Raw genomic sequence first — 12,254 nt, 5'->3', positions numbered from 1 at the left:
AACACAGCCATTAGTTTAGCGGCAAATTCAGAAATGCAAGGTCCCTTCATATTAGTCAGAGCCATGCCCCCCCCTTTTTTTTGCTGCTGGGTTGATAATGTGATCCTTGTTAATGCCTTCTCCCACAACAACTGATGTCCCTAGGAGCCAATAAGCATGCAAGGGGAGAGTGTTAACTGCTGAGAAGAGTCTACTCAGTGGCTGACTCACCTTTCACTCTGATTGGCTTCAATCAGCAGGAAAGGGCAAGGAAGCATGTCAGAAGACTCTTCTCCGTGGCTAACACACTCCCCTTTCACGCCGATTGTCTCATAGGATGCTGAAGACATAAGGACCCTGCTCCCAAAAAAGTAAAGGTCTACTAACTAAGACATCCCCCCGGAGACCCTGGACGACTACACCCCTGAAAGCAGCTGTTGTGGGCCAGCTTTCTCTTTTCAAAGCCATCCAAGCTGGTGGCCATCACCGCCTTCCCTAAAGCAGGAGCCCTTCCTGTCCTCTGTCCTGCATCTGCCAGGGATCTCCCCCCCTCCCTGGCCTGTGCGCGCTCGGCCTCCCCACGGTTCTACCTTAAGGGGCTGGTTGACATCAGCCGAGTGGGCCGGCCTCTTGTGGGTGGGATTTCCTGTGCTGGGAAGGTCAGCTGTTCCCCATCCCTCTTCTCTCTCACTCCCCCCCTTGTCTGTCTCATTCCCTCTTTTTTTCCCCTCCCTCCTACCCCCCTTTCCCCCTCCCCTGCCTCGTCTCCGCATCGCAAGAGCTTCACCTCGTCCTCCCCCACCCCCCACCCCCTCTCCAACACCCCTCCCTCCCTCACTCTCGCTCTGGCGACTGCCTGGGCGCCTCCTGGACTCTTTGGGATTCATACCTAGGGATGTGTAAGTCACAGGATGCCCAATAGCGTTGGAAAGAGATTTAAACCGACGAAATACATCCCAGTCTCCACAGCCGCTGCCTTGTTGGTGGGATCCACGACTTTGTTCTTCGTTTTCACGTAAGTTCGGGAAAAGCCACCTCGGGGGGGGGAAGGGGGGATTTCTGGCGGGCGGTGGTGCGAGCAGGGCCTGTTTTATGAGGCCGGCTCGATGCCGTTCTGGGTGGGAGGGGGGTGCTGTGGTGGGGGCTGAAGAGAGGAGTGCGGCTCGATGCCTGTCCGAGATTGGTGCTGATGCTTTGGAGGTGCCCCGTGCTCTCCTTTTGGGGATGGCGGGGTGGGGGGAAGTGGGGGTGGGGTGAGGCGCTTGCCAGTTTGCAGAGATTTCTGTGGCCGTGGCGATTTCATCCACGGCCTCTCGCCCCAGCAGCCTTGGAAATCAACGAAGTCGACGGAGCCACCATTTCGTGGCAGAGCAGACTTTTGCAGCCGCTTCTCCGTGTCCATCGAAGGCGCCGATTCAAGGCTAGATGCTTTATCTCACACACTCTCGCCTTCTCAACGCCCCCCCCCGCGCCTCTTCTGTGCGGAAAAGTGGGGGGGGAGAAGGTGGGTGTATGTTTTGAGCGAGCATCAGGCTTGGGAAGGAAACGCAAAGGCTTTTGGTGCATTTGGCCACCAGAACCAAGCCTCTGTTTTGATTTGGCCGAATTCAGCTTGCCAGCCTCGTCTCTGTGTCTCTCTCTCTCTTTTTTAGAGGGCTGTGGAGCAAAAGAGAGAATTGGCCTCTGGGGCTTTTTTGCAGCAAATGTCTTGTTGGTTTTGGGAGGATTGTTTAAGACTGCCTGGCAAAAATCCTTCTGAGACTAGCTCAGCATGATGGAGCTTTTAATTGTGCTGAAAACTCCAGTACTGAATGTGCAAACCGTTCTTTTTTTTGGGGGGGGGACATTTTTTCAAAGCCTTTGCCTCCATGCACCCTCCCCTACCCAAATGGTTTAGCTTGGAGATCTCCAGTTGATGTGCTAATACTTTGCATAGTCGTCTATTTTTTATTTTTCTCCATCTCTGTTGACAACTTGAATTGCGATTTTTTCGAATGCAATCTTGGCTGCTGCAGCCCAGTTTGCATGAAGCGCAAGAGATTGTTAAAATTATATTTGCTTTTGAAAATAATCTCTGTATGTGTAACTTGAATTGTAGCATCACAACAGTATGATCTCTGAACTGTTTGATAAGCCTTGTAGCTCTCTTAATGATCCACATGCTTATTGAGATTTTATATAAATTGATATAGATATACATAAAATATTTATTCTTTGCTTATTAGCTGTTTGTATGCAGTCTTGTTTTTACTGGATCTGGGCTCAGAGGAGTGTATATGGGTGTATAAGATGAAAGGCAGGTCTAGCTTGACTGCAACCATATATTGTGCATGTGTTAACACCCGATATAGGTTAACGTTCTAAGGACATCATTGTACCTTGATGCCAAAACGGGATGTTTGCATGAGAGATAAGCATTGGTTGTTCTGTCTAGTGTAAATGGGTTTGGGGTTTACTTTTTTAGTGTGCTTGTGTCTGGTACAAGTGGCCCTGATTTGATTTGAATGACGCTTACTGAATGAAAACCGTTATTGAAAACGGTATACTTTCTGAATGAGACATTGTGATAACTGGTGATAGATTTGCTCTCCTCTTTTCATGCACCTCCTCAGCCCCATCAATTTTGTCGACTTGCCCTTCAACTGATTACAGGCAACCCATGCAATCTTACCATAACAGAAGATATTAGAAAAGTTGACATTTAGTGGGTGTAGATCTGATGTTCCAGGATACTATTCCTAGACTATCTGAAAGAACTCTGATTCCAATATGAGCTTGCCCATTCACAAAGATCTGCATCAGGGGCTCTACTAGCCTTCCCCAACCTGGTGCCCCCTAGATGTTTTGGGCTGTAACTCCCATCAGTCCCAATCAGTATGGCTAGTGATCAGGGATCATGGGAACTGTAGTCCAACAAAATCTGGAGGGTACCGGGTTAGGGAATGATGCCACTGTCTTCAGGAGTGGTAAGCAGAGAAAAGGCCTTTTTAGCAGTGGCACCTGGTTTTTGAAATGCCTTCCACAAAGACACTATAGCTAACTTTATTTCTGTTCTTTGTCGTTTTATTGCTATATTTTCCTGCTATATTTATTATTTTAATTGGTATTTGATATTTAATGTGCTTTTGAAATATATTTATTCCTTTGCTAATCACTGGAAGCTTTGGCTGAAACACTGCGTAGAAAAATAGTGCAAGTCAATAAAAGCAAGCCAATAATATATATTTTCTGGAAGAGTTGTTAACTGTGATTCAGAAGCCTTGCTACAACAGTGATCTTGAATTTGTGTACAAATCTATTTGTTGCCTCAAAAGAAGGGAAGGTCTAGATGGACCAATGATAATGCTTGGACAAGACTCCTCTCTGCTCTAACAATGGCCTCCGAAAGATATTGGCCTTACTTTTGCAGCTGTGAGATCTGCTTAAAAATATCCTGGGAACGATGGTGATATGTTGTGAGAGCCCCTCCCCTCAAATCCAGATGAAAATTTGTGTAGGGTGTGATGAACCCAGAATGAAACTGTGTTGCTTTTTAGTGTAGCACAGCGGTTCTCAAATTATAGTCCGTGAACCCAGGTGGCCTGTGGCATGTCTATGGATTTGTGGTTGCAGATGGGAGACGGTACATCCATCACATTAAATATTCCTACTGATTTTTGATTGTATTTTTACTGCTCCTTTTGTTCCTTATATTTTATTGTATTACAGTTTGAATTCTATGGAATTCAAATTTGTAATACAATGAAAAAATCATACAGCATCTAGTAGAGGGCCTTACAATGGCCGTAACAGGCAGAAAAATCATTAAGTGATCTGCCAAGACCCTCAGCAAATTTTCAAGTGATCCATGTGGAAAAAAGCTTGGAAACCAGTAGTCTAGGGACTTCATCCTTACTTGAAGCCTGAGTGAGCCTGGAGTTCAAATTTGCCATGCTGCAATAGTTACTAACCTATTTACATACCTGTCTATATTTGTCATTTGTGATACATGGAAACAGGAATGTGGCCTGTGGGACCCTCTCGGGGACCTACTGTAGACCTATCCTTGTTCGTTCAGCTTTCATTAAAAAACAACAGGACACTTAACTCTGTAGTGCCTTCGCTTGCAATCAGTACGTTTATTGCTTAGTTCAAAGGCCATTGCAGAACAGAATTTGAATACAAAACATTAAGACATAAATATTTTGATAAACATTGCTATAACAGTGAGTAAAATAACAATGTCATGTCAGAGAGCATTTTGTGCATTCCTATCTCCAAATCTCTATGATACTTTACAGAGATAGAATCCAAGAACTTTTCCCTGCATCTAGTAGCATTCACTGCAAACTCAGCAATCCTCCAGATCACATACTGATTTGTTGTTTGTTACAGAAAGCCCAGTTTCTCTTTTTGCACCCCAGTATTTCATTTTCTTTAGGAAAGGCTTTAAGTAACTTGCTCACTCGCAGGAGTATAAGGAAAAGTGTACAGGTAGTAGTCTAACTTCTTGGTTACTAAGAAGCAACTTTCTTCCTGCCTTCTAATGCTCTAGCTGAATAATGCTAAGGAAATTGAATAATTGGTAATCAGTAGGCTTTATTTTTAAATTTTATACAATCTAGTTTTATAATACAAGAAAATCCTATTAAGCAATCTGTACTTTGATTCTGAATGCTGTGGCTCGATTTCCCTATCCTTCAGGCCTTTTCACTACAAAATTTCTAACTGCAGGTCTAAGAGTGAAAGGATCAATCCGCTTCCTATTTACAAAAACGTTGCTAAGTGATTGTCTGCAGGTGCTGCTTACTTGTCCCAGGCAAGTGGCTATTTACAAGTGAAGATCAATAAATCTATGCAAACCTGGTGTGATGTAATGATTAGAGTGTTGGACTAGGACTGGGGAGATCCTGGTTCAAAGCCCCACTCAAACCATGAAGCTCAGTGGCTGACCTTGGACCAATCATGGTCGGTTCTCATTTTCCTTTCTTAAATTTGGTTCTCCACAGTTCTGCAGCAATCTGTGGATTTAAAAAAGAATCCTTGTGAAAATTCTTCAGCATTTTAGTGCAAATTTATCCTGATAAACACGTTTTTGTATGCTGTTTTGACCAATGTACACAGTTTTACAAGCAATTTCTCCTAAAATACTGCATTTTATATCTTATTTTCATGATTGTATTGATTTTTATGCTCACTTTCCCCTAATAGATGTATTTTTGTAAACATTGCTTGGGTGGAGAACTGCATCACAAAATTCGGATAAGTGCAAATTTCAAAGGATGGCTGAGTTTTGGTTCTCATATTGTTTCAGAAAGTGCAAATTTGATAAATTTGGCTTTAAATGTGAACTGAATCAAATTTCTTCCCCATCCCTAGTTTCAGCACAACCTACCTCAAAGAGTTGTTGTGCTGCCAAAATGGATGGAGAAGGAAAGATGCCCTGATCTCCTTGGAGGAATTATGGGCTATAATTGTGATTTTAATTTGTGTGCATGAGTGTGCATGCGCGTGCATGTGCATATACACACAAACACAAAATCTGTTGTAAACTTTTGTTTTTTTTTAGTATTCAATATATGTATCTTTTGTAAATAAACACATAAATAAATGGAAGAAGCAGGAGCTGCAACAAGGAGTTGCAATGTGAAATGCACCTGTTCAGGGTTCCACTCATCCATCCCCTTTTCCAGGATACTCTGTTCTATTCCCTTTCTTCCCTGTTTCCATTTGCTCGCCCTTCCAACAGTCATCCAATATTTTGTGGCCACTGAGCATGCTCAGTCTTCATTGTGCTGTTTGGCGTTCCCCCCACACTATTTTGCTTCATAACCTCTGCATGCCTGTTGATATCTCCCACTTGTCCACAAGTGGTACCATTTTGGCTACGTAAGCATCCACATTAGGATAATTTGGTTCGCTCCTGTATGTAGGATAAATGAAATATGTGGCCAGGGGAGTGGGCAATTCAACCTTTGGAGATTTGCTAGAGTGCACTGGTAAGGGGCATTCTTGGGTTGTTTACTGTCTCAGGATAAGTCTATGTTCTACTTCCACTGTTAGAAGCGGTATGCTTTTGCATTCAGTTGCTGGAAACCACAGGAGGGGAGAGCTCTCTTGTGCTCAGGTCCTGCTTGTGATCTTCTCATAACCATCTGATTGGCCACTGTGAGAACAGGATGCTGGGCTAGATGGGCTACTGGCCTGATCCAGCAAGGTTGTTCCTATATTCACTTTGTGATGCCTTCAGTTCAAGGATCACAATTGGAAAGCTGGAAAACAGTGTGGCGTGAGGCCCTGGACAGCAGAAACGGGTGGGATTGTCCATTGGCCCAGTACAGCAGTGTGAAATGCCGGCCCACGGGCCTAATTAGGCCTGCTAGGTCTCCCCATTTGGCCTGTGAGGCCCTTTTGGCCAAGCCATGCCCTCCTGCACGTCTGTGTGGGGCAGGTAAAGATGTGGCTCTGCTGAAAAGGGGGGTTGCAAAGCTCTGTGCAATGCACTGATTGTTGGGTATTGCATAGCGCTATCCACAGGGCTTTTTGCAAGAGTGGCAATCAGCCAGTCATCGCTAGGTCTTATGCACAGAGCATTGCAGAACCTGTCAGGCAGCTGATTGTCACTGTTTTGAGAGCTGTTCCTTTGCCCACATGGTTTAATTTCAGACAGGGTGGGCAAAAACGGGTCACATCCAGTGAGCATGGGGGAGATAAAGATCTGGTCCGCCGACTGAATCCAGTTCCCCACCCCTTGTTGAATACTTTTAAGTACGTTTAAGATGGCTCCTTGTATATAAACATGAGTGCATAGTGACAGGATGAAGCAGTTGTGTGAATGAGCACATATGACATAGAATCATAGAATAGAGTAGGAAGGGGCCTTTAAGGCCATCGAGGCCAACTTAGTGAATGCAAAATGGTTTTCTATTCTTGGGTGTGTAATGGGGAGATACGTGGGAAGATAAAATATCCTGTTTTTTTGGTGTTGTTTGAGATGCAATTGTTTGGCTTCTAGCCCAGTGGAGTAGTGGTAAATTTTGAAGTTTAGGAGCTACACAGCACTCCCTCTGATGAACTAAGCAGTGCTCACTTCTAACTCACTGCTTAGGTGCAGCTTATAAAACGCTGTAAAGTGTAACAAAATACCTTCAGTCAAATGTAATGCAGTGTTTAGCTTTTAATAAGAAACAGAGGTGTGGTTGTTAAGGGTCTCGGGACGGTGTCTTAGACCCCTTGCTCTTTTGGAAGCAGGGTCCCTATTTTTCCAAAATCCTATGAACCAATCAGCATGAAAGAGGAGTGTGTTAGCCGCTGAGAAGAATATTTTAACACACTTCCTTGTCCTTTCCTGCTGATTGGAGCCAATCAGAGTGAAAGGAGGTGAGTCAGCCACTGAGAAGAATCTTTTCAGTAGCTAACACTCTCCCCTTTCATGCTGATTAGCTCCTAGGAACGTCTGTTGTGAGAGAAGGCATTAACAAGGACCTCATTCTCTTAACCCAGCATCAAAAAAAGGGGGAGTGGCTGTGACTGTCATTACGAGATCCTGCACTTCTGAATTTGCTACTACATACACTACTGATGAGAAATGCAAAGAATCTTGCAGTCTTACTATTTCAACTGCTAGTGTGAAGTATGAATCACATAAAAGAAAAGGAAAGACATATCCAGCATCTGCTGATCGTTTTCCCCATGCTCTTAACTTCCTCCATGCTTATATGTCACAAACACACCTCAAAGCTCATTATCACCTCACATATTTGCCCACTCATTGGTGAGCGTGTGGCTGGGTGTGTTTTTAATTGGATCATCTCCCCCTAATTATGTGTGCGTGTCTGGGTCTGTGTGCTGTGCGCCATTTATTGGAGGGATCTATTTAGAACCACATGAGAAGAGCCCCACTGGATCAGGCCCTGTTGGATCCGGCCTGAGGTCCATCTAGTCCAGCATCTTGTCCTCACTGTGGTCAATCAGATGCCTTTGATCTAAGATACGCTACCTTTCTTGTCCCAATATTACAGAAGAATAGGTTGAGGTCTCGTGAGTTTGTATTTGAGGTTAATGCAGCAGCGCACACCTTCTGATGTCACCTCAGGCTCGTTCATACATTACACTGAAAACAGGTACAACCTGCCTCTATACATGTACAAGTGTTTGTGTGAAAAAGTGTACACCAGCTGATTTATATCAGCTACCGTGTACACTTGTTGAACATTACATGCTGATAACTGTATGGGACTACAGTTCAACTATTTGTGTACACAGGTTGTAATTAAATATAACAGGTGCACACCCGTATTGTGTGTTTACATCATGTTCATCATTTTAATATTTTTCTCCGTTTTTTGAAAACCCAGGGGTCAAATCTCGTGCACCTGGAAGAGAAAATGAAAGATGGTTGAAACTTACATAAAGCGTTCTATTTATTTTCCCCGATCTTGACGATTAAGCAATTTCTAGGCAATCTGCTGCATCCAATTTATCCTGCAGATCTCTATGCCCCAAGCATGCTTCATAGCCGTTAATTTTTTTTAATTTTTTTTAAAAATGGGGCTTGCTGTTGAGCCCAAGATCTCTGTGTGAAACCTTCCAGTTGTGAGGCCTCGATCCAAAGAGCTGCGTGATGAGTTCCGCACGCACGAGGACGTTTAGGGCGTGTTTATCCAATAGCAAAGGGGGCCCTCCCCGTGCCAACATGGCATTGTTTTTTTAAAACAATCAAGACAGTGAGAGGAGTGTCAGAGAAGTTTGAGGCATGGCAGCCTGGAGGTTGTGCTGTTCAAAGGAAAATAGTGAACATTCCCACCAGAACCTTAGGGCCAAATGAGATGTGGTTCAGTGGTAGAACATCTGCTTTGCCCACAGAAAGTCCCGGGTTCAACCCCTGGTGTCTCTAGGTGGGGCTGGGAATGCTCCCTGCCTGAAACATTGGAGAGCTGCTGCCAGTCAGTGTAGACGATAATGAGCTAGATACACCAACGGCCCTGAATCCATATGAGGTGGGTTCCTTTCTATGCTCCTGTATCAGGTTTTCACTTGGATATTTATTTGGGGAAGAGCCGTAGCTCACTGGTAAAGCATCTGCTCTGCAGACAGGCAGTCTAACAGGTTCAACCCTTTGCACCTCCACGTAAGGCTGGGAATGCACCCAGTCTGAAACCCTGACGAGTGTCTGCTGGTCAGTGCAGACACAGTACTGAGATGGATGGACCAACAAGTCTGACTCAATATAAGGCAGGTGTCTATGTTAAAACGGAAGTGTAACATTATCCCGTTGTTGTTGTTGTTGTTGCTGCTGCCATTTTTGGGGCTGAAAAAACAGTGGGGTGATGAACCCTTTCCTTACCTGCCTTATGCTGACTTCAAATTGCCCTCTCTTGTAGTTTGAGCCCCCTGCGATATGGGACAGAGAAACAGCAGGCAGGGACACAGTTTAGCCCTGCACTGCTGTGCGATCCTGAATGTCCTTCTGAAAGCTGCTTTTCTGGCTCAAGAGAAGCTGTCAGGACTAATTATGGAATGATCTCCCTGATGAGGTGTGCCTGGCGCCAACACTGTTATCTTTTCAGCTCCAGGTCAAGACTTTCCTCTTCTCCCAGGCATTTTAGCATGTGTTTTTAAATTGTTTTTAAATTTGTATATTTGTTTTTAATTGTTGTAAACCACCCAGAGAGCTTTGGCTATGGGGCAGTATGCAAATGCAATAAATAAAATAAATAAATAATTGGGGACATCGAACCTGGGACTTTCTGCATGCAAATAAAGGGTGCTACTATTGAGCTAGTGCCTTAGATTTGCTTACTTACGAGTAAGTCTTGAAAGCCTATGGCCAGACTACCCTTGTCACTCCCAATCTTGTCTGATCTCGGAAGCTAAGCAGGATCAGGCCCGGTTAGTACTTGGATGGGAGACCGGTCGTAATCGACTGGAAGGCATATAACAACAAGTCTTGGAAGATGTTAATTGTAATGTTAATTGAAGGCTTCCTATTTACAGGTTAGGACCATTTTTAATGTTAATAATAATGAAGGTCTGGCAAGGCAATGCTATGCTGGAGGGGAAGGGTGTTGAACATCTTGCAGGTCGCACGGTAGGTATCCTGGCAGATCACAAAATTGCGCAGGACCCCAAGAACACAGAAGATACCAGTTGTTTGGTATCCACACATGCAGAGAGGTACACTTCTTTTCCCCCCACCCCGTCATTCTTCAGACCCACAGAGAAACATCCACACGTTATGCATGATATGAGCGTCTAGAGATGCAACTCGCAAAGGGTTCTATCCAATGCTAGCCCTACTCAGTCAACCCATTTAAGTTAATGGGCAAAACTAACTTAGGTCCACTGATTTCAATGGGGCTACTTTGAGTAGGACATGGTTGGATACAACCTTATGTTTGTTGCAGAGATGATGGCATCGTTCCTGTTAAAATACTGCCTCATTTCCTAGATGTGTCTTTTTATTATTAATTTACCCAAGTCCCACTTTGAATCGAAGGTAGTTGCTTGGTCAGTAAGCTCTTTTACTCTTAACATGAGCAAGTTTTATTATGGATTGTTGTTTATAATCTTGTCCATTCCACTGGGGACCTGCACTGCTTCCTCCTTCTCTGATCTGGAAATGCCGAAGGCTTCAGTAGCAAACGCTTTTTTTAAAGCCGGTTTTGACCTTGGTGCTTCTCAAATGGGATTGCTTTGAGTGGAATGCCAGGTGGTGGTCTAATTCAGTCCACGGGAAGACAAGCTTAATTAAAGCTCTTTTGTTCAAACATGGTGTAGATGTCACTTTAAGTTAAACACTGTGTAACATATACTAGGGAAACTAAAATGAACTGCAGTTGACAGGCTAAGAAGCTAGCTTAGGTGGCTTCTGTCCCCGGACCCTTAAAGCGCTGCAGAGGCAATTGCAATGAGCTGAAAGTGGAATTTAAAAGGGAGGTTCTTACCAGCAGTGTCATTTGTGGAACTGCCCTGAAGCTAAAAGATACAGGCCAGAAATAATATCCAATATAAGATCTATTTTGAAATAATCCGGTTCAGAAAGACCCCAAAATATTTCTGCTTACATATTTGGAAAATGCAGCACCCAAAGAGGGGGGAAATTTGTTATTTCCTATGATCATGGCAGTATGGACTCTCTAATGAAAAATACTGGATGAAAAAGGAAATTCTCCATTTGAGAAAATGGTATATCACATTGTGGGAAATGGCTGTTCTGAATACAATTACTTGGCTTATTTGTGTTCGACAAGGGGGAAAAAAAGTATATGGATTTGAACAGGACTGCACACAATTTATAGAACTTTGGAATAGTAAGCAAACAAGTGGGGGTTAGTTGAATCCCGATTTTATGAGATGTGATTATGATTACTTTTAAGGTACAGTATATGTTTTCTGTTTCTACTTGAATTTTGCCTCTTATTTCCACTTTTCTTCCTTTTGCCTTCCTTTTTTAAAAATTAAGACCTAGATGATGTTTTCCATATTATTACTAGTTATATATAACTTCTTTTGGTGTGCATATAGGTATATCCAGAGCTTGGAAAAGTTACTTTTTTGAACTACAACTCCCATCAGCCCCAGCCAGCATGGCGCTGGCTGGGGCTGATGGGAGTTGTAGTGCAAAAAAGTAACTTTTCCAAGCTCTGGGTATATCTTACTATTTACTATGATTTATTTGTGTGGCGTAATGGTTATGGTGCTGGACTAGGACCTGGGAAGCCAGGGTTCCAATCCCTGCTCATCTATAAAGCTCACTGGGTGACCTTGGGCCAATCACTATCTCTCAGTCTAACCCACCTCACAGGGTTGTTGTGAAGATGACATGGGGAGAGGGAGAACCACATACATCACCTTGAGCTTCTTGGAGGAAAGGTGGGATGTAAATGTAATAAATAAATAAATAATATTGATGATAATATATGTTTGCTTTTACAATAATAAAAATGTGAAAAATATTTCGATGTTATCAATTGATGCCCTTCCCTGTGGCCAGGATAGGAACAAAGGAAGCTGCCTAATACCAGATCAGATTATTTGACCATCTGTCCCGCTATTGACCAGTTTGATTAGCAGCAGCCCTCCTGAATCTCATGCAGCGGCCTTTCCCATCAGTTGCTACCTGGTTCTTTTAACTGGAGATGCCTGGAGTTGAACCTGGGGTGTTCTGCACACAAAGCAAGTGTGGAATTGCTCAGCCATTCCTGTAAACTTGTCTATAACGTGCTTTGTCTATAATGTTTACTCACAAGTAAATCACATTGAGCAAAAGTCCCCTGCAACGTTAGTTAAATACT

General features: G+C 43.6%; 1 protein-coding gene across 2 annotated transcripts in view; it reads left to right on the top strand.

Annotated features, from left to right (window-relative positions):
• Nucleotides 1-659: 659 nt before the first annotated feature.
• ZDHHC8 (zinc finger DHHC-type palmitoyltransferase 8) overlaps nucleotides 660-12,254 on the top strand; it is a 144,605-nt gene continuing 133,010 nt past the window's right edge. For both annotated transcript variants that reach the window (XR_009759613.1, XM_061602347.1), the window contains exon 1: nucleotides 660-994. Coding sequence is in view for 1 of the 2 variants with exons in the window: in XM_061602347.1 (XP_061458331.1) it covers nucleotides 891-994 (104 nt within the window). In the remaining variant the exon portion in view is untranslated. The remainder of the gene's footprint in view (nucleotides 995-12,254) is intronic.

Source organism: Rhineura floridana, chromosome 19 (assembly GCF_030035675.1).
Source record: "Rhineura floridana isolate rRhiFlo1 chromosome 19, rRhiFlo1.hap2, whole genome shotgun sequence".
NCBI lineage: Eukaryota > Metazoa > Chordata > Lepidosauria > Squamata > Rhineuridae > Rhineura > Rhineura floridana.
This window is presented reverse-complemented; position numbering and strand designations above follow the sequence as displayed.